This window comes from Notolabrus celidotus, chromosome 18 (assembly GCF_009762535.1).
Source record: "Notolabrus celidotus isolate fNotCel1 chromosome 18, fNotCel1.pri, whole genome shotgun sequence".
Taxonomy (NCBI): Eukaryota; Metazoa; Chordata; class Actinopteri; order Labriformes; family Labridae; genus Notolabrus; species Notolabrus celidotus.
This window is the reverse complement of record NC_048289.1, coordinates 27,356,330-27,375,362: the sequence shown is the minus strand read 5'-3', so window position 1 is coordinate 27,375,362 and position 19,033 is coordinate 27,356,330. Positions and strand designations below refer to the sequence as shown.

The 19,033-nt window shown below is 38.7% G+C and overlaps 1 protein-coding gene across 2 annotated transcripts; it reads right to left on the bottom strand.

The window, feature by feature from the left end:
* Positions 1–16,893, bottom strand: acsl5 (acyl-CoA synthetase long chain family member 5). Of its 2 annotated transcripts, none has more exons than XM_034708455.1 (22): positions 16,761–16,893; positions 14,562–14,654; positions 11,903–12,071; positions 10,508–10,619; positions 10,157–10,221; positions 9,968–10,069; positions 9,787–9,886; positions 7,751–7,929; positions 7,603–7,635; positions 7,463–7,514; positions 5,870–5,943; positions 5,710–5,787; positions 5,484–5,618; positions 5,264–5,398; positions 5,091–5,186; positions 4,714–4,786; positions 3,619–3,707; positions 3,406–3,522; positions 1,347–1,490; positions 1,159–1,260; positions 821–892; positions 1–156 (listed from the first exon to the last, which is right to left on the bottom strand). In XM_034708455.1, exons 3-22 carry the CDS (start codon positions 12,056–12,058, stop codon positions 19–21), a joined length of 2,052 nt encoding a protein of 683 aa, XP_034564346.1. In that variant the 5' UTR covers positions 12,059–12,071; positions 14,562–14,654; positions 16,761–16,893; the 3' UTR covers positions 1–18. The 2 variants fall into 2 exon arrangements, with proteins under 2 accessions (XP_034564346.1, XP_034564345.1); XM_034708454.1 differs by having other exon boundaries at positions 11,903–12,068.
* Positions 16,894–19,033: the final 2,140 nt, after the last annotated feature.

Sequence of the window (19,033 nt, the reverse complement as noted above, 5' to 3'; positions counted from 1 at the left end):
GAAAAGGTCAATATTTGTTTATTGGAGGTCAGCGTACAGTTTGTCGATCTGTGGCTGGAACAGAGTTTTGAGCTCGGCTCTCTTGGCTTTCAGAGTTGGAGTTAACAGACCGTTCTCGATGGTGAACTGCTCAGGGTGGACGAACAAGTCTTTTACCTGAAACAGACGCAGCAGAGGGGGGCGGATTCAGATGATTAGACATTAAGATGAAAGAGCCTGTTCAAGATGCAAACTCAGGGAAAGACTTGTGTTTTACATGAAGAAAAAGTCTGACTTTTAAAACTAAACTGACAAAGGATGAACTTAATTGAGTGCACAAAACCTACAAGGTCTTACTGTACTCTTGGATAGGTCTTAGAAACTTGTTTTAACCACTAGAGGGAGAACTGAGACAGCTTTCGCAGTGTGTGGTGCCCAGAGATCTGTGCTCAGATGTAAATAACTCCCTCATGAAGTGTTGAGTCACTCTTCTAACAACTTTGTTCTGTAAGCATCTGCTGTCCTGCAACTGAGGCTTACAAAAATGAGTCTACAGGGCACAACAACAGGATTTAAATCAGAGAGCACAGGTGATCCAGAACACCAGGATGTAGATGTAGATCACCTTGCAAAATCATGGACACTACATGGGCAGAGGAACATCAGTCTGTGGTGTGTTTGGTCATCATATAATCCAGAATAAGACCAGCTTTGGTCTTGTTGTAATTGATCCATACGGCCCTTCACCTCAACAAGATCAGTGTTGTAAAGTGGAATGTTCTCCTGATACTTTTATACAGATCAGTTTGTTTCATTTTGAGCCTTGATGACGAGCTCTTACCTGCTCAAAGGATTTCAGTCCTGCTTCTTTTCCCAGTTTGGTCATGTCCGAAAGAATGGCTTTCTTTATTTCCTGTAAAAACAAGGAATCAGACAGCATTTCAATAAAACAACTTCAGTCCACCCATCATGCACGACATGTCCAGCTGTCTTTTAATCTTTAAATCATTATGTGTGCTGCAGATATTCAACATAATAGGCTCTCAACTCCTCTGTGACCCCAAAATATCAGACCGAATGTACAACCTGCCCCCGCTCGCCCTGTTTATTTTGAACGCCAGTTACGAAAAAAGACCCTCCTACATGCAGGTGTGGGAGGTGATGAGTTAGAAACATTACTGTGTTTTTGCAGAGTTCTTCTATGGAGCCGTGACATCCCAGACTTTGGGCAAAACCAGGCAGGACTTCAGGGTCAGGGACCACAACAGCGACCAGGCAGGACTACAGAGGAGGAGTGAAAGGAGTCATGAGTAATGGATGAGAGTGTGAGGTGTGTGTGTGTGTGATTATGAAGCTGCATGTGTTACCTGCAGACTGTCTCCATGCACAAACACTTGGGCCACAGGTCCACTGCGTACATACACGTTCTCGATCTTCTCTGGGGCGATGTACTCGCCCTGAGCCAGCTTGAAGATGTTCTTCTTACGGTCGATAATCTTCAGAACTCCACTCTGCTCACAAAATAATCACAGTGCAGGAAAAAAAAAAACAGATCTGGAGGTTTTTTGTGTTTTTTTTAACATGACAAGTCAAGTGTGATTAGAAGTACAACTTTTTGATTATATATACAAATAATTTGACTTATTAATTTAACATTTTTGTATGCATTTCATACATTTTTAATTTATTATTTTGATAAATTTAAATTTCTCTATTATTTGTATGTATTTATTAATTTACTTTTATTATTTTGATTTACTAATTTAACTTGTATTTATTTAATATGTATTTATTTAATCATTTTTATCTTTTATTTAGATTTATCAATTCAACTTGATTTATTTATTCATTTTGTATGCATTTCTTTTGTTTGCATTTCGCTGCTGAAACCCTAATTCATGCTTTTATATCCTCACGACTCGACTACTGCAATAGTCTCCTGTATGGTCTTCCCTCCTCCCATCTACAAAAACTACAATACGTACAGAACTCTGCTGCCCGGCTTCTCACCCACTCCCGCTCCAGAGACCACATCACCCCTGTCCTTCAACAGCTCCACTGGCTCCCCGTAAAACAGCGCATCAGTTTCAAGATCCTGCTCACCACGTACAAATCCCTCAATAACCTGGCCCCCCCATACCTCACTGACCTTCTCCAGTACTACCACCCCTCCCGCCGCCTCCGATCCTCTGACTCCAACCTCCTCACTCCCATTACTAAATCCAAGCACCGTACCTTGGGGGACCGGGCCTTTGCCATAGCCGCCCCCACCCTCTGGAACTCTCTCTCCCCCCACACATCCGTGCTTCTGACTCACTTCATTCATTTAAGAAACAGTTAAAAACTTACCTTTTCAAACAGGCATTCCCCACACATTAATTATTGCACCTCTTCCCTTGTCGTCTGCTTGTCTTGTATGTCTTTATTATATTTATTTATTTATTGTCTCTTGTAAAGCTTCTTTGAGTTCTTGAAAAGCGCTATATAAAACTTAGGTATTATTATTATTAAATACATTTTTTATAGTTACTATGGACTTCATTTTTTATTATTATTAAATATTTGTGCATGAAATCATCCTCTGAGTCTAATGGCTGCAATTTTGCATCGTGTTGTGTTTACTGAGTCTAATAAAAACATTTTTTAAAAAGAAGGTACAACTTACTAGTTAGTTATTATTTATACATTTATTTTGAATTATTAATCCAACTTTTTTATTTCGTGTGTTCTAATTTATTTTTGTTTAAAAGATAATTAATAAATCAATTAAAAAAATAAACTTGTATTTTGTATGCAGCTATTCATTCATTTTCATTTATTTTGATTAATTAATTTACTTTTTTCTGTTTATTTATTTTGTATGTATTTATTCATTTATTTAAAAATATATATGTATATTTATTTTTACTTTGGACTTATACTGATTTTTTAAATTATTAAACATTTGTGCATGAGCTCTGCCCCCTAGTCTAAAGGCTGCATTGTTGCTTTGTGTTGAGTTTCAACTTACAAATCAACAAGTGGTTGACTTTAAGTTAATGGACACAGTGTATTGTGACCCATTGACCCAGTGAGTGAGTAGTAATCCTTACAGAGGGAGATAAGACCCTGACACAAAATGTTCACTGTACATTATCCCTCACTATCCATCTTCTTTCCATGATATTTTAACAAACGCCCACATAAAGAGAACATCAGTCTGCTTTTGGAACATTTTCAGTCAGCAGAGTAAATATTCAGTTTGCACAGAAGAAGAAGAATGAATCAAACTGCGGCTGTGACTCGAGGGCTCCATCCACAAAGACTTCTCATCTGCTGCTGAAGAGCTCTCGGTCGAACACCTTGAACCCATTGCTCCGCTCATTATCGTGCGCTGCAGTAAATATTACAGCGGGACTTTTCTGTTATCTGCGCTCCGATTCTTACCGGAAGCCATTTTCCGATGTCTCCAGTGTGGAGCCAGCCGTCCTCGTCCAGAGCCTCTGCAGTCTTCTCCGGGTCCTTCAAGTAGCCCTTAAACACATTTCTGCCTTTGATGCAAACCTGGAAATCATCACAGAGACTCAGTACAGATAGGACTTCTGAATATATGAAGACTTCTGAAGGTCAGATGTTCCTGTTTACTTTGCATCGTCTTACCTCCCCCTCTCCGTTTGAGGCAAAGTAGTTCATTTCTTCAACATCCACCAACTTCACCACATTACAGGGCAGCGGCGCCCCGACGTGACCTGTGGTTCAAAGATCAGTTAGACGCCATTACTTTATCAACGAGTCTACATCCAACCTACCGCAGAGTGATGCAGAAAAGTCCAGGTTGAATTACTGTAATTCCCTTTAATCAGGCTATCCCTAATAAGTCTCTAAAGACTCTTCAGCTGGTCTAATATGGGAGGTAGAGCCTTCAGTTATCAGTTATCAGGCCCTTCTCCTTTGGAATCATCTACCAGTCAGGGTCAGCGAGGCAGACACCCTCTCTACTTTTAAGAGTAGGCTTTAAACTTTCCTTTTTGATAAAGCTTGTAGTTAGAGCTGGATCAGGCTTGGACCAGCTCTTAGTTATGCTGCTATAGGGTTAGACTGCCGGGGGAACTGACACATTGGGATCTCCTCTCTGTCACTTACTTTTACTCTCCCTGTCCCATTAAAGTTAGTCCATAGACCTTTCTGGAGTCCTTGAGACGGCCTGCTGCTGTGGACATGCCAGACTCCAGCTTTTACTGCTACTACTACTACTACTACTACTACTATTATCTGTCTCAACATTATCATCTCTCTCCATCTCCCTCTATCCCTCTCTCAAACTCAGTCTCAGCAGATGTGTGTCTAACAAGAGTCTTGTCCTGCTGGAGGTTTCTACCTGTTAAAGGAAGTTTGTCCTTACCACTGTAACTTGCTAAATGCTGCAAAGTGCTCTGCTCATGGTGGATTAAGATGAGATCAGACTGAGTCCTGTCTGTAAGATGGGACTGGATCTTATCCTGTCTTGATGTTGGGTCTTTGTTAATAATAGAACATAGAGTACGATCTAGACCTGCTCTGTTTGGAAAGAGTCTTCAGATTACATTTGTTGTGATTTGGCGCTGTATAAATAAAGATTGATTGATTAAAATCTCAGATGTTTCTTCAAACTAAATTGCAGTCAAGTATAGAGTAGAAGTAGATAATCATGCTCCTACTTCTTTAAGGGCTAAGTCCAGGTCTATATAAAGTAAGCAGCAGTAATTGAACACCCACCTGACGTAGCGTCTCCTGGCATGGTGAATGTGCAGCCGGCCGTGCACTCTGTCTGACCGTACGCCTCAAAGATCTGAGAGCAAGAGCGAATCCAACAGAGTAATGTGACTTTGTATTAATAGCCATCAATACCAGCAGATTACATTACTGTATCAGAGTCCATGTTAGCATGGTTTCACCTTCTAGAAGACCTTGAAAACACTTTTTGTTCAAGACTAAAAATTGTAAAAATTTGCGAATTTCTCTCCCAGACAAAAAACATTTCACAAGGTTTTGTTTCAGAGACCAACTCTCTTAAATTTTACTTTCAAGTCAAGGAAACCTGGATTTTAAAACATTCAAAGACGCAGCAAAAAGCAGACAAATGTTCAAATTACCTGGCAGCCCAAAGCCGCTCTGAGGAAGTTGAGAACAGACGGAGAGATGGGTGCTGCTCCGGTCACCATGATCCGCACTCGTCCTCCAAAAGACTCCTACATACAGAAGATGATCATATTCACACTCTGCTCATCGCTCGTCTTCACACCGTACAGTTCACCTGAAGCAGTACCTGGACTTTGTTGAAGATGAGTTTGTCCCACAGGCTGTTTTTCCTGATGATCCCATCCTGCACTTCAGCATACTTTCTGTCCACGGCGAAGTTCAGCAGCCACTTCTTGAAAGGTGATTTGGCTCCACTCTGAACCTGATGACAGGAGGTTTCAAACAGCACTTCAAATAAGAAGCTGGGAGTTGATGAGTAAAGCAGAGCAGGAGGAAAAATGTCTTACTTTGTCATAGACGCGGTTGAGCAGTCGAGGAACGACTGGGAAAATAGTGGGCTGAAGAGTTTTCATGTCGTCTGGCAGCAGTCTGATGTCTCCCTGGAAGAATCCCACCCTCGCTCCGACACTGTACACCACCACCTGCATAAAAACCAATCAATCAGACACTTAGACATCTTCATGAGTCTCAAAATCAAGGTTCTACTCATGCTTTTAATAATCTGGACCTCACCTGTACAACTCGCTCAAACATGTGAGCCAAAGGCAGGAAGGAGATGCTGACGTCATCCAAGCTGGGGACGATTGAGGACTGTGGGACACACAGAGGCCTCAGTCAGGAAGCAGTTTTAAGACACATATTCAAAATGGGAGTTCATGTTAATTATTTGCACCTCAAAGCCTTTGATGACACCTGCAGCATCTGAGACCACATTCTCGTGTGTCAGCATCGCTCCTTTTGGGTTCCCTGAGGTAGAAATCAAAAGTCATTAACCTCAAAGACTCATTTCAAACAATATGTATAAGTATGTAATCCAAAACCAAATAATATCCCCCCTTAGAAGGAGGTCCTTTATCTGTAACTGGACAGGTGGAGAGGTTACGTTCGCAAATGTGTGATTCTGATTGGTCAAAACCTCGTAACAGCAAGGATTCATTCTCAGCAGCAAAAAGTGAAACCATGCAGGGACAACCTGATCACACTTCAAATCAATCCACAGAAAGGAGTCTGTCACATTTCACCTCTGTCTGTTGACACTGTGGTAAAAACGTCAGTGTGGTCTCAGGCTGGTCTTGAGAGTGGGGACATAATGACAGTAAGTGGGCACAGATGTGAGAGCAGCCTGTAAGGAGCTACTGGACCCCAACCATCTCAGAAAAGGAAAAGAGGAGCAACATCCTACAAAGTCACTTAAACCAGAGGTTCCCAAAGTGAGGGTTGGGACCCCCTGGAGGGTCACGAGATGTCTTCCAGATTTTTTATTTTTTTAAGTAATCTGAATTTGCTTATTTAACCCATTATTGTAAAAATATAGCCAAAGAAAATGATAATTTCATTTTAAATAAAACCCTGCAAATAAGTACATTTCATTGGTTTTCTGCCCTCCTTTGTTGCCAGATGACTCCTAAAAGGGTAGGGTTAGGGTTAGCTAACAGTTCATTAATGTATGTAGGTAAACTCATTTTTGAAGTATGAAGCAACATTTAATCACTTTGAGGGACTGTGGGGGTCACAAGTCTTTGGCACCTATATTTTGGGGGTCGTGGGCTCACAAGTTTGGGAACCCCTGACTTAAGCCAGTAGAGGTAGTGATGATAGCAACAAGTTGTGACTCATTTATGTTTAAAAGGTGCTTCGACCCCAAAGCTCTGAGACGAAGGAGAGCTGAATGAGGACACAAACGTCAACATGAAAGTCCTGCAGAAGTCCTGTTTACCTCGTCTAACATTACCTTCAATGGAAACAGGTTTAAAGTTCATGAAAGGAATGTTTTACTCAATTTTTAGGACCCCAAAAGTTAAGAGGTAGAACAAAGGGAGTCAGATACATACACTGGATGTAAAGCATATAAAACAGTGAGGTGGGGCTGTATTCAAACGCAGGTGAAGTAATGACACAAACGCTCACAGCGACCATCCTAACATGCTGAAGTCTAGCTGCTGCAATGTTACCACATTACTCGTCTTAGTCAGCATGTGAGGTAGTGGTAAAAGCAAATATGTCCTAATGTACAAGAAAGGTCACATAAGTCATTCTGCATGAGGCATGAATGTCTGCAGCTAATTTCAAGCCAATCCATCCAGTGTGTAAGATGTTTGATTCAAAACCAAAACCCATCAGCTTCATGGTGGAGCTGGAGAGGAAGTCACGGATCATGTGCATAACACAGATCCTTGTGGTGGACTCGACGTTGAAGTCTGGACACAACCAACCAGTTTTCTTTTTTGAATCATCAGAGAAAAGGAAGATAAGGTCAGGAGATCACCTGTTGTGCCGCTGGTGAAGCAAACGATGCTGAGGTCTTCTGGCTTTGGCGGCTGTTGGGACATTAAATCAACACATCAGTGCAGCTTGAGCTTGTTAAGAGTTTATAATCAAAATCATCACATAAAAAAACAAACTTACGACTGGATCACGAAGATTACTTTTCCCCAGGGCCTGGAGGATGAAGAACAGAACATGTTATCAACCTGATCTGTGCTTCTTTCTGCGGTGACAGAACTCATTAGACTGAAGCTGGGACAAACACAAACTGTGACCCCCTCTAAAATACCTCCACATCCTCCATGGACGCGATGTCCACCCCACACTGCTTCCCTCTCTCCACCAGCTCAGAGCTGAAGGAGTCCATGATGACGATGGTTTTGAGGACAGGAGTCTCGTCTTTCTCCCGGGTCTGCAGCAGAGTCTCTGCTTTGGTCTGGTTGTCACAAATGACGGTGGAGATCTCGGCTGAAAGAGGAACACTGAAGCTGTGTTACCAGGTTAATGTACAGTGATGGGACAAGTTAACATCAGAGCTGAAGCTGTCTAGAAATTAGGCTGAAAATACAGTGAGAGATACGACAAGATGAGCCTGTGTTGAATTTCAACCCAGGCTTATCTTAATTTTATTTAACTAATTAAATTGAATTTATTTATTTGACTATTTATTGTATTCATTTTTTCAACACTTCTCTTTTAAAGATTTATTTTGTTATTCAAATCCTACCATGCTTTGTTTGTCAAGCAGTAGTTTTTATTTTTCATTTTTTACTTTGTTTGTTTTTATGATGTTGAATGTTTTTATTATCTGTGAGGTGACCTTGGGTGATTCGAAAAGGCACCCAAAATAAAATGTATTATTTGTATTATTATTATGCACTTTGTAAACATTTGTTTTTAAAAAAAAGGTGCTACATAAATGTATTATTTTTATTTTTAATTTATATTTTAATTATATTATACGTTTTTTTATCATTACTATTATTATTATTATTATTATTATTATTATTATTATTATCATTATTATTATTATCATCATTATTGCCATTATTATTATTGTTATTATAATTATTATTATTATTATCATTATCAATATCATTAGTATTATTATCATTGTTATTATCATTATCATTATTGTTATTATCAATATCATTATTATTATTATTATTATTACTACTATTATCATTACTATTATTATTGAAGTGGTACCAATTTAGTCACCACCTGGCAAATTCTAATACCTGTTGAGTGAGACATCCAACATTTTGCTTTTATTTATTGTGGCTTTTTCTTGTGTTATGTATTGTGTTTTTAATATCTATTCTTTTTTTCAACTGTTATTTGTTTTTATTGATTGTGTTTTTAAGGTTGTACATCACTTTAGCCAACTGCGGTTGCTAAATAGAATTAAATACATTGTATTATTTTATTTGAAAGTTGGGAGAACTAGAGGAAAACACTTTTTTGAAGTGGTCTCCTAATTTTTTCTTGGAGCTGTTGATGTTTGAGACTCAACTTTTCACATGTCAGTTTGATATACAGAACTAAACAGATCTGCTGTTTTACACACGGACAGCTTTTGTCAGCCTTTTTCTTCGGAAAGCCTCGTGACATTTAAAGAGCTGTCTCCAGTACAAACACGCCCAGCCCAACACATCAGGATATTTAACTTTTATTCTGAATGTCAAACTGAGTTGATTTAACTTCTTGGAGATGGCCTCTGATCCCTTAGACTGCTCCAGTTTTGCTTCAAGAGGGTCTTCAAGGATTTCAACCAAGGCCAGTTTCCTTTTGGATTAAAAGGGGCAGTTTGGTTTTTTTGAAGCAGGGCTGTATGAAGTGCTTACCCCATTAGAGCTTTGGGTTACCATAGACCTAGACAGCTGAGTACAGACAGTATCGGCCGTTTTCCAGGCGGTCTTAAGTCACTTGAGCCAGCCTATTTTATTTACTTATTTAAATTTTTTTTGCATGCTTGTGATTGTTTACATTTCAACTCTTCAGAACAGAAGAAAGAACAGACCTGGAGTGAAAGACAGCGTCTGTATCTGGGCTGTTCACCACTTTTTTTGAATAAAGATGAATAAGAAGCTAAAAGGGTTTATGAACAGCCGTGAGAGCAGCACCTACTGTAGCTGTCACTTTGTCTTGTGTTAAATTGTCCAGCAGAGATAAGATAAACCACAATCTGATCTGATCTGTGAGTTGTTAAATTAGCTGTAAGAGATTAGAGCAGACTTGACACGGATCCCTGCAGGGACCGCAGAGTTCTCGGACTCAGCGTCGTCATTAGCAGCATTAGAGTGCAAGAGAAGCTCCAATTACCTTGGTTTATAATGAACACCAGAGCCTCAGGACCCAGGGTGTCGTACAGGGGGACCGCTACCATGGAGTAGGTGTAACAGGCCTGTTCACTGATGATCCACTGAAATCAGACGACATTTAAAATCATGCTCAAACAGAACACTTCACCTTATGTTACCTCCTCTGAAACGCCCGCTCTCACCTCCGGTCTGTTCTGAGCGAAGATGCCAATGAAGGTGTCCGTGTTCGGCTTCAGGCCTTTGTGGATCAGCCCTGACCCCAGGTGCTCGGCTCTATCAGATACCTTCACAGGGGAGGAAGTGGAGGAGAGGTCAGCAGGAGTTTACAGCTTGTTTTTCTTAAGATTAATGGTGTTGCATGTTGATTTTACCTGTTTGTATTTCAACCACTGGTATGGCCTTCCTTTCTTCCTGTAGCCTAAGCATGGTCCATTTCCTGCAGGACAAAAAACAGAGGGAAGTGTGTGGTATAAAAATTAAGTTTAAATTAAAAAGAAAAGCAATATATCTACATTTTCTCACCAAACTTATTACCTTTAACTCAGATAGTGTTTTCCTGAAATACATTTATAGTATGCAATCACAGAACTGTTCATAAAGTAAGTTTTAGAGGTACCAGACTTTATGCTAGGATGCACGCTTCATGAATGGACCTAGCATACAAAAGGAATGCTAATAGGAGGCAGGTGTATTATGAAGAGCCATCAATAAAGTTAAATCACCTGAAACTTTCAGACCCCTCTGAAAAGCTTCATACAGGGTCTTGGCGTCCTCGTAGTAATACGACATCAGGTTGTTGTTGTCCTCCAGCAAGGCCGTCTTCCGTGCTCCATCCTGAGGAGACGAAGCAGAAACCAAATTTAATTAATTGTTTTAAAGCTAAAAGGCTTCAAGGAAGAAAATGTGGAGGAAGTTTTATACAGTTGTTTAATTTAAGAAGCAAATATATATTTGAATAGTCTTAACTAAGGATAGTTAAAGAAATCAGTGGCTTAACTTTTGTTTTTTTATAAAAAGAGCATTTTTGCTCAGCTCATTTCCACGCTAAAGGTTTCCCAAATCTGTTGCAATATAAGGCAGCTTAATCAGAATAAATCACACTTTTCTTTATAAATCTACACAGAAGTGCAATACTATGGAAGCACTTAAAGGACATGATTAAATACATTTTATTTTCTCTGTTTTCTCGAAGATCTCGACTCATTTTTCTCATGATTATGTGATCATTTAGTCCCTTTTTTCCCCAGAGAACTAAGCTCTTTCTTGTGTTTTTGATCTGAAACCTGTGAGATAAATGTCTTGTGCCAAAATGTACTTTTATTCTTTACTGAGGCAACATTTTCTAAACAATGTTATAAAATAATTAAAGAAACTGATAACAGGCCTTTCCTATTACCTGAAGTCACTTAGTTACATATGCTTAAATGTGCTCCTTTTATGTTTTGTATGGCAGCCTTAAAAGAACACGATTAAGGGGTGCTGGTGGCCTAGCGGTCTAAGTGCCCCACATATAGAGGCTACAGCCCTCGTCGCAGGGGTTGCCGGTTCGATTCCCGGCTGGTCAACCATTTCCTGCATGTCTTCCCCCACTCTCTGCTCCCCACATTTCCTGTCTCTCTTCACTATCCTATCAAATAAAGGCAAAAAAAAAAGGCCCAAAAAATATAACTTTAAAAGAACACGATTAAATACATTTTAATTTCTCAGTTTCTCGTCTTATTTTTCTCGTTATCTTGAGAAAACAAAGTGAAATTAAACGTGTTATCTCAAGTAAACAGAGAAAAATAAATGAATTCAATCATGTCCTTTTAGGGCTTCTGTACAATATAGTTTTTGTATTGATTAATTTATTTAAATCATGTTAATAAATACATTTAAAACATTGTCAAGGTGGTTTTTGGTTCTGAAAATTCACAAATGTCACAATGTCATAACTCAAAAGGTAAAATAGTGAAAAAGAGTGAAATATGGGGTCTTTAACTGTTGCATGCTGTATCTTATAGTGTTCATTCTGTCTGCTGAAGCTGCAGAAATATACTTCTATATAAATCTTTATATCTAGTTGAACATTTTGTTTTGATTCCCTTTAGATGAGTTCAATTCTTTGCACCCTTTACCTTGATTCCCAGAGTTTGGCATTTCAGGTCGATGGGGGTCCGGACGGGGCTGGGTCGTGTGTTCAGGTAATACAGCGTCGCAGCGAAGACGGCCAACAGAGAGATGATGGCCGGGGTCGGGAGAGGAGAGAACAGCAGCTGGATGAGGAAGTCCATAATGAAAGGTCTGCTGGGACAAAGAGAGAGATGTTGACTTTGTGGAGATTGAGCACTAACAAACTGTGTAAACCAACAAGACAGCATAGTTGAAGATTTCAAGCACTATCATGTCATTCTGAGCTGCTTGGCTCTGTGCTGGATGGTTTCCTTGTTATGACTTGAGGTTGAAGTCAGTGAGGATTGTGCAAGAGTTATTTCTTATTACTGAACATGGAGTCTAACCTAAGAACGCTCAAAACAAATACACTGTCAGTATAGATAAACTAGTACAACATTGAGCTGCTAAGTGGAACAAATGTTGAAGACATGCCTGAAAGATGTACAAATATTTCTCCTCCTCTTTTTTTTTTAATTAAGCAAACATATTTTCTTGACCTTTCTTGAGGTCATGTCAACATTTTGACCTCCACTAAGGTCAAGGTTGAGTCTGCACAATATGAGATGCTGGAATAACATGAAGTAGGATACATCAGGTCCATTTTTATCTGCTGTTCTTCAAGTTTCATGCGACACGTCCCTCCTTAATCCAAAATAAATCCAATGAGCAGTTTTTCCCGGACAGGAAATTGGCAACAATAAATTGTAGCTAGCTTAGCTTCATCTAACTGCATCAAAATGGTGTGAAAGCATGCCTTTAAGGACTTGCATCAAACAGGGTAAAATGGACACATTGGGAGTTTAAAGGCAGAGCTTGTTAGGGAAAATAATTTCTTATTACTGCAATAAATTCAGTAATCATAAAAGCTCATAATGTGATATCAAGGAAACTGATTTATTGTGCAGCTTGTGTATTTTATAAGTCATTGGAAAGAGGTACGGTTGATTTAACTTGTGCCACACCTTCTTTGACATGTTGACTTTTAATGCCGAGTTATATTTCTAGTGTGATAAATTACACACATCTGGTGTTGTATTACAACACAACTCATGGCATCAAGTGAAATGATATCAGTGCACCAAGATGACACACCTGTCGTTATCAGGCCTTTCCTCTGACACCCAGCTGACCAACGTTGTGCAGTCCTGCTCTGCTCAGCTGAGAACTGAAATCAGGTCTCTGCTTTCTCCTGCCGACTTTGAAAAAGTCATCCTAATGCACTTTATCAAGAATCAAACTTGAAACACTGCTGCCAGGCTTTTAACACAGAGCAAGAGAGGTCATCATGTAAAACTGGTCCTCGCTGCTCTTCACTTGCTACCTGTCAGTTTGAGAGTTCATGAGAGATCGTTTCAGAGTCTTAAATGCGTCAGTATACTACCAGTCAAAAGTTTGAAACACCTTCTCATTCAATGGTTTGTCTTTATTTTAATCATTTCAACATTGTAGATTAATACTGAAGACATCAAAACTATGAAATAATCTGGTTTTGCCATGATATGGATTACAACAGTAGTCAGATATCCATTGTGTACTAACCCTACCTCTGAACAACACAACTGATGGTCTCAAACACATTAAGAAGGCAAGTCATTCTACAAATGAACTCTTGACAAGGCTCATGTTAATTAGAAACCATTCCAGGAGACCACTTCATGAAGCAGACTGAGAGAATACCAAGAGTGTGCAAAGCTGTCATGAAGGAAAAAGGGGACTACTTTACAGAATCTAAAATATAAAACATATTCTGCTTTGTTTAACACTTTTTTATTGATTAAATAATTCCATATATGTTCTTTCATAGTTTTGATGACTTTGGTATTAATCTACAGTGTTTACAATAATTAAAATAAATACAAACCCTTGAATGAGAAGGTGTGTCCAAACTTTTGACTGGTAGTGTATATGTGTGAGCTGCTGACTTCCTATGACCCTGAGGTCTTCTAGCAAGGCCTTACTCGTGGTTCCTAAATCTCGACCGGTCACAGGAGGTGGCTGAGCGTTTGCAGCTTTGGCAGTCCCAACCTTGGGATGTTAGTAATAATATTATATTATATTCATCTGCCAAAATGTGCACTCTGGCTTAGGCAAATTGAATTTATTCATGTCTTTAAATAGTAATTAGTAGTATACTTTTCTTTGTACAGATAGTATTTTTATATTTAGTTTTTAGGTTTCTATATTTATTGCCCTTACTGTCTTGTTGAGTACCAAAGTTCCAGTCACCACGTCAAATTCCTTGTGTGTGTGCGAGCTCACTTAGCAATGAAGCTTTCCTGAATTTTGAATCTTGAATCTAGACAGGACAACTGTGTCCTTTTAAATCTCTTCCTAAAACTCACCTCTATTGTGATTACTCTTGACCCTTGGCTTGTTGAACTTGTCTCTTTAACCTTAAATTATCGAAGTATTGGATAGTCATTTGCCTTGTTTTTACTGTTATTGTCATGTCATAAATGATTCATCTTGTTTTGATTTTATTGCTTCTATGTGTGAAGCACAAAAAAGAGCTGCATGAATAAAGCTTTAACAATCATCATTATGATTGTATGACTTTCTAATAAAATATAGATTAAATGACCGATGCTCCGGCTAGAGTAAGTGTCACTGTGTCTCTCCTACCTGCTGTGGGTCCTCTCAGTTGCTCCACTCTGCTCTCAGGTGGGCAGGAGTGTGTGAGGTGTGTGTGTTCACAGCAGATCCTCCTCCTCTGCTCTGCAGGGCGACACAGGAAAAAGAAGAACTCGTAAAAATCAGCCAACAGAGGTAAAGGAAACCTTTGCACCTTGGACACCGTCACTTCCACTGATAAAAGGACGTGAGCTCAGATATGGAACTCATGTTTTAGTTGTTGTTGGTTGTATTCATATTCAAAGTAAACTTTAAAAACCTTGGTTCATGTGAAGTCCTGCTTTCAAAAACTGGAGTACACAGCTTACTGGCTTCTTACTTTGAATGCAGAAGACATCATTTCACTGTATAGAAGTTACTTCTTTAAATGTAGGATGCTTTTAGACTAATAATACAGCTGCATTAATCTGTTTGTTGCATGAAATTATAATCTGTAATAAGTGTCACTAAAGCTGGCAGACAAATGTAAAAGAGTTAAAAGTCTAATAGTTTCTTCCTCTGAAGTGATGCTAGGAGGAAGTCTAAGAAGCATTGAATTTAAGTGAAAGTACTTCATTCGAAAGGATGTACTTCATACCATCTCTGCATGCTGTAGAAGTGTGAATAGTTTCATTTACTGAGCAGGTTAAAAATGTAATTGATCCACCCGTACAGTATTTTTAACAGCCGGCTTTACCCGCCAATAAACAAGTCTGAATTTACTCCAGATAGATAAACTTGATCGATAAGAGGGAGCCAGATGAAGGCCAAGATGCTTCAGCAGGTGAAAGGTCAACACTCTTATCTGCTGTTTATCGTGTTCAAAGTCCTGACAGTGTAAGACGGAAACTGAACGCACCAAAATACATCAAAATCATCTTTTTGAGTTTGCAGAATCACATCAGTCAAAAATCTTAAGGTGAAACTGACCCCAGATCTGCCTCGTACTGAGTCAAGAAACATTTGAATCCACAGTTTGAGATAACAAGATGAGTGTTCAATGACACTGAATATTAAATAAATAGCAGGAGCAGCTCAATGTTGGTGGCAAGGGTGTCAGAATGTTTCTTTTTGCTATGCCACATGTTTTAAAATTATACAATATGTCCAATTTTTACATTGAATAGTATGAAAAGGTACAAAGATTATGAAAAAGACAGATTTCCAGTCACATTTTCAATCCCAAGCTGCAGAGAGAAAAGGAGAGCAAGCAGCTCTGGTCGTGTTACATTGAGATATAGCAAAGAGAGCGAGCACTGGTGATGAAAACAAAGCAGTGAGAAACAGATAAGACTTATTTATCAGTATGTCAAATGTTGGTTTCTGTTCAATGGCTTTCTGAAGTTTAAAAAACAGGTGATGAGGAGTTCAGTTTTTGTTGTGGTATCGAAATGAGCATCAGTAGATGTCGATCAAAGTTCAAAATTCTGATATTCTGACAACTCTAGTTGGCTGCCTTTTTGTCTCCATTATTTGATGCAAACTTCAAGCCTGTGTTTTTTCATCCTTTACTGTACTTGCATGTCCTTTTACTGGTTAAAGTGAGAAATACAACATCTGTTTTTGACATCAACCTGTATTTTACAGATAACAATAATTAATATGTACAGATGTATCGAGGAAAAGCATGAGTAGAGAAGAGTGGAGTCAAGAAGAGGGATGTCACATGCACAGGCTGCTAACATGAGCCATAATGTGCTACCAGACACAACACACCAAGTTAGGATGTATCCACAAAACTCAAACATGTAGCATTTACCTGATTGTGAATCTAACTTCAGCTAAAGGCTACATGCACAAAGCACATTATCAGACAGCTATGCTAATATGCAGTGTAAGCAAAGTTAGTCACAAGATACCATAAAACAAGAGAAAGTGAAGAAGGAGAAAGGAGCAAGAGTGACAATGAGATTAAGTTATATATCGATGGTATTTCATCTTTTAAAAATGTACCTCCCTTAGACTTTAAGCTTTGAAATGCTCAGGCAGGTAGAAACAAACTAGACACTGTCATTAAGTTCTCAGATAAACTAAATCCTAAACCTTTGAACTGAATAAAAAGATATAAAGAAGATGGTTTATCTCAGGTTTTCTACCTCTTAGCTTTCACTCAGCACAACAACCTGCAGCCTGTTTGTCTTGTGTGATTGGTTTGACTCTGGACAGTGATCTGCAGGTAAAGGTTCATTAGGAGAAGCTTTGAAAGGTTACCTGGTGGGATTAGCAGAGGTAGTTTGGGGCCAGGCTGAGCATGGATTCCCCCCAGGGAAAAAAAGCAGCTGAAGCAAGCAACAGCACTGATGTACACTCTGCCCACATGTGGTCATTAGCACCTTAAAGTGCACACAGGTGTGACAGCTTCTCTGCAGCCAGCGAGGCTCAACCTGCAGCAGCAGATTCAACTCCCAGGAGATCTGAACCACACTTCACACTTTGACTTTTTTTTTCTCTCTGTTGGCTCTGTGTTTATTTTTCTTAATTAAATTAGTTCACATTCTTTAAATAAAACAACAACGTTCCACTCCCTGCGTCTGTTTGTAAGCAGTCCCTGTTAGAGATGGAGCAGATTACGATGAACTTTGACCCTGGGTTTATGAACGTGAAGCGATAACTCAGCACACTGGATGTATAACCTTTGGAATTTACTGATCTATGATTGATAAAATCTAATCAGGGACTTAAATCGTCCAAATCTCTCGTAATGATATCACTTTATAAAGTAATGTGCTTTTTTTTTATAAGACAGTGTGCTCACTTTCTGCTGCTCACCTGATATATAGAAAAAGATTCTTCATGTCATTTATTGAAAATAATTCATTTTTTAAATTTTTTTTTTTAAAGACAATAGTGGCTTTTGAGATTTACATATTTGTATCTACTAACAGGGAATCCTGCAGAAAAAGGTTGGGACATTCTGTTAACAAATCATTTGAACCTTATGTTTAGAAATATGGTCTAAAAATAGTCCAAAGACAATACATCAAATGTTAAATCTGAACATTTTGACTGTCTTATGAAGATAAGATAAGATAAGATATTACTTTATTGATCCCCCGGGGGGGGAAATTCAGTTGTTACAGCAACCCAGACATAAGTACAATCAAGAAAGAAGTTTCAATAAGTACAAAATAAGTACAATAAGTACAAAATAAGATAAAAAAAATAAGTACAAAATAAAAATAAAAAATAAAAACAAAATAACATAAAATAAATAAAAAAATAAAATAAAATAAAAATAAGTAAAATAAAATAGATAAATAAAGCTAGAATACAATTTAGATATATACAATGTTACAAATGGAATTTAAATTAAATAGCAGTAATTACAGGCAGTATTAAAAAAAAAAAAAAAAATGTTTCAGTAGTGACAGGTTGACATGGTGTGATTATGGTTGGTAATGACAAATTAAGCAATAAATAGAAGAATATTTGTATGTAATATGACATGAAAGCTATGAACTCATTTAATATTTAACATTTAGTTCAGGAGCATGTTTACCATTGTGCTGCATCACCTCTTCTTTTAACAAAAATCTGTTTGGGAGCCAAGGAGACCAGGTTCTGGGTTATGAAAGTGAAGTAACCTTCAGTTATCAGGCCCCTCTCCTTTGGAATCATCCACCAGTCAGGATCCAGGAGGCGGACACCCTCTTCACTTTTAAGAGTAGGCTTAAAACTTTCCTTTTTGATAAAGCTTATAGTTACAGCTGACTCAGGCTTTGACCAGCTCTTAGTTATGCTGCTATAGGCATAGGCTGTTTCCGAAATGGTCTGCTACATACTACTTACTACTGTAGTAGGCAGTAGGTATTGCCTACTACATACTGCGTTTGAATTTAGTATGTAGTATGACTGTTCTGTTCGATCTGTCATGCAGCATGCTAAGCCAGACGTCGCTGGATTTCCGGTTTCGGAAAGCGGAGATAAACAACGGCGAAGCCGATAAATAAAATGCTTATTTAGCATCCATTTATGATTTAAAAAGTTAGGAAGTGGTTTATATGTAATTTGATAACTTTCATAGCACCCAAAAACGGATTTCCTCCCTGCAAAAAATAAGGAAAAAGAAAAAGAAGAACGAGCGCTGTGCATTATGGGAAACAGTACGAGAGGCAGACTGGTCTGATGCATGCTGAGTTATTTTCCCGAATCAGTAGACATCCGGGGAGTTTTGGTATACTGCAGATTTTGCTCTTGTTCACATACTGCTTACCAATACTGAATTTTGGACAAATCAGTACGTACTGCTAGTATAGTAGGCGGTTTCGGAAACAGCCTTAGACTGACTCTAACATGAGTCTGGTTCTGCTGGAGGTTTCTGCCTGTTAAAGGAAGTTTGTCCTTGCCACTGTAACTTGCTAAATGCTGCAAAGTGCTCTGCTCATGGTAGATTAAGATGAGATCAGACTGAGTCCTGTCTGTAAGATGGGACTGGATCTTATCCTGTCTTGATGTTGGGTCTTTGTTAATAATAGAACATAGAG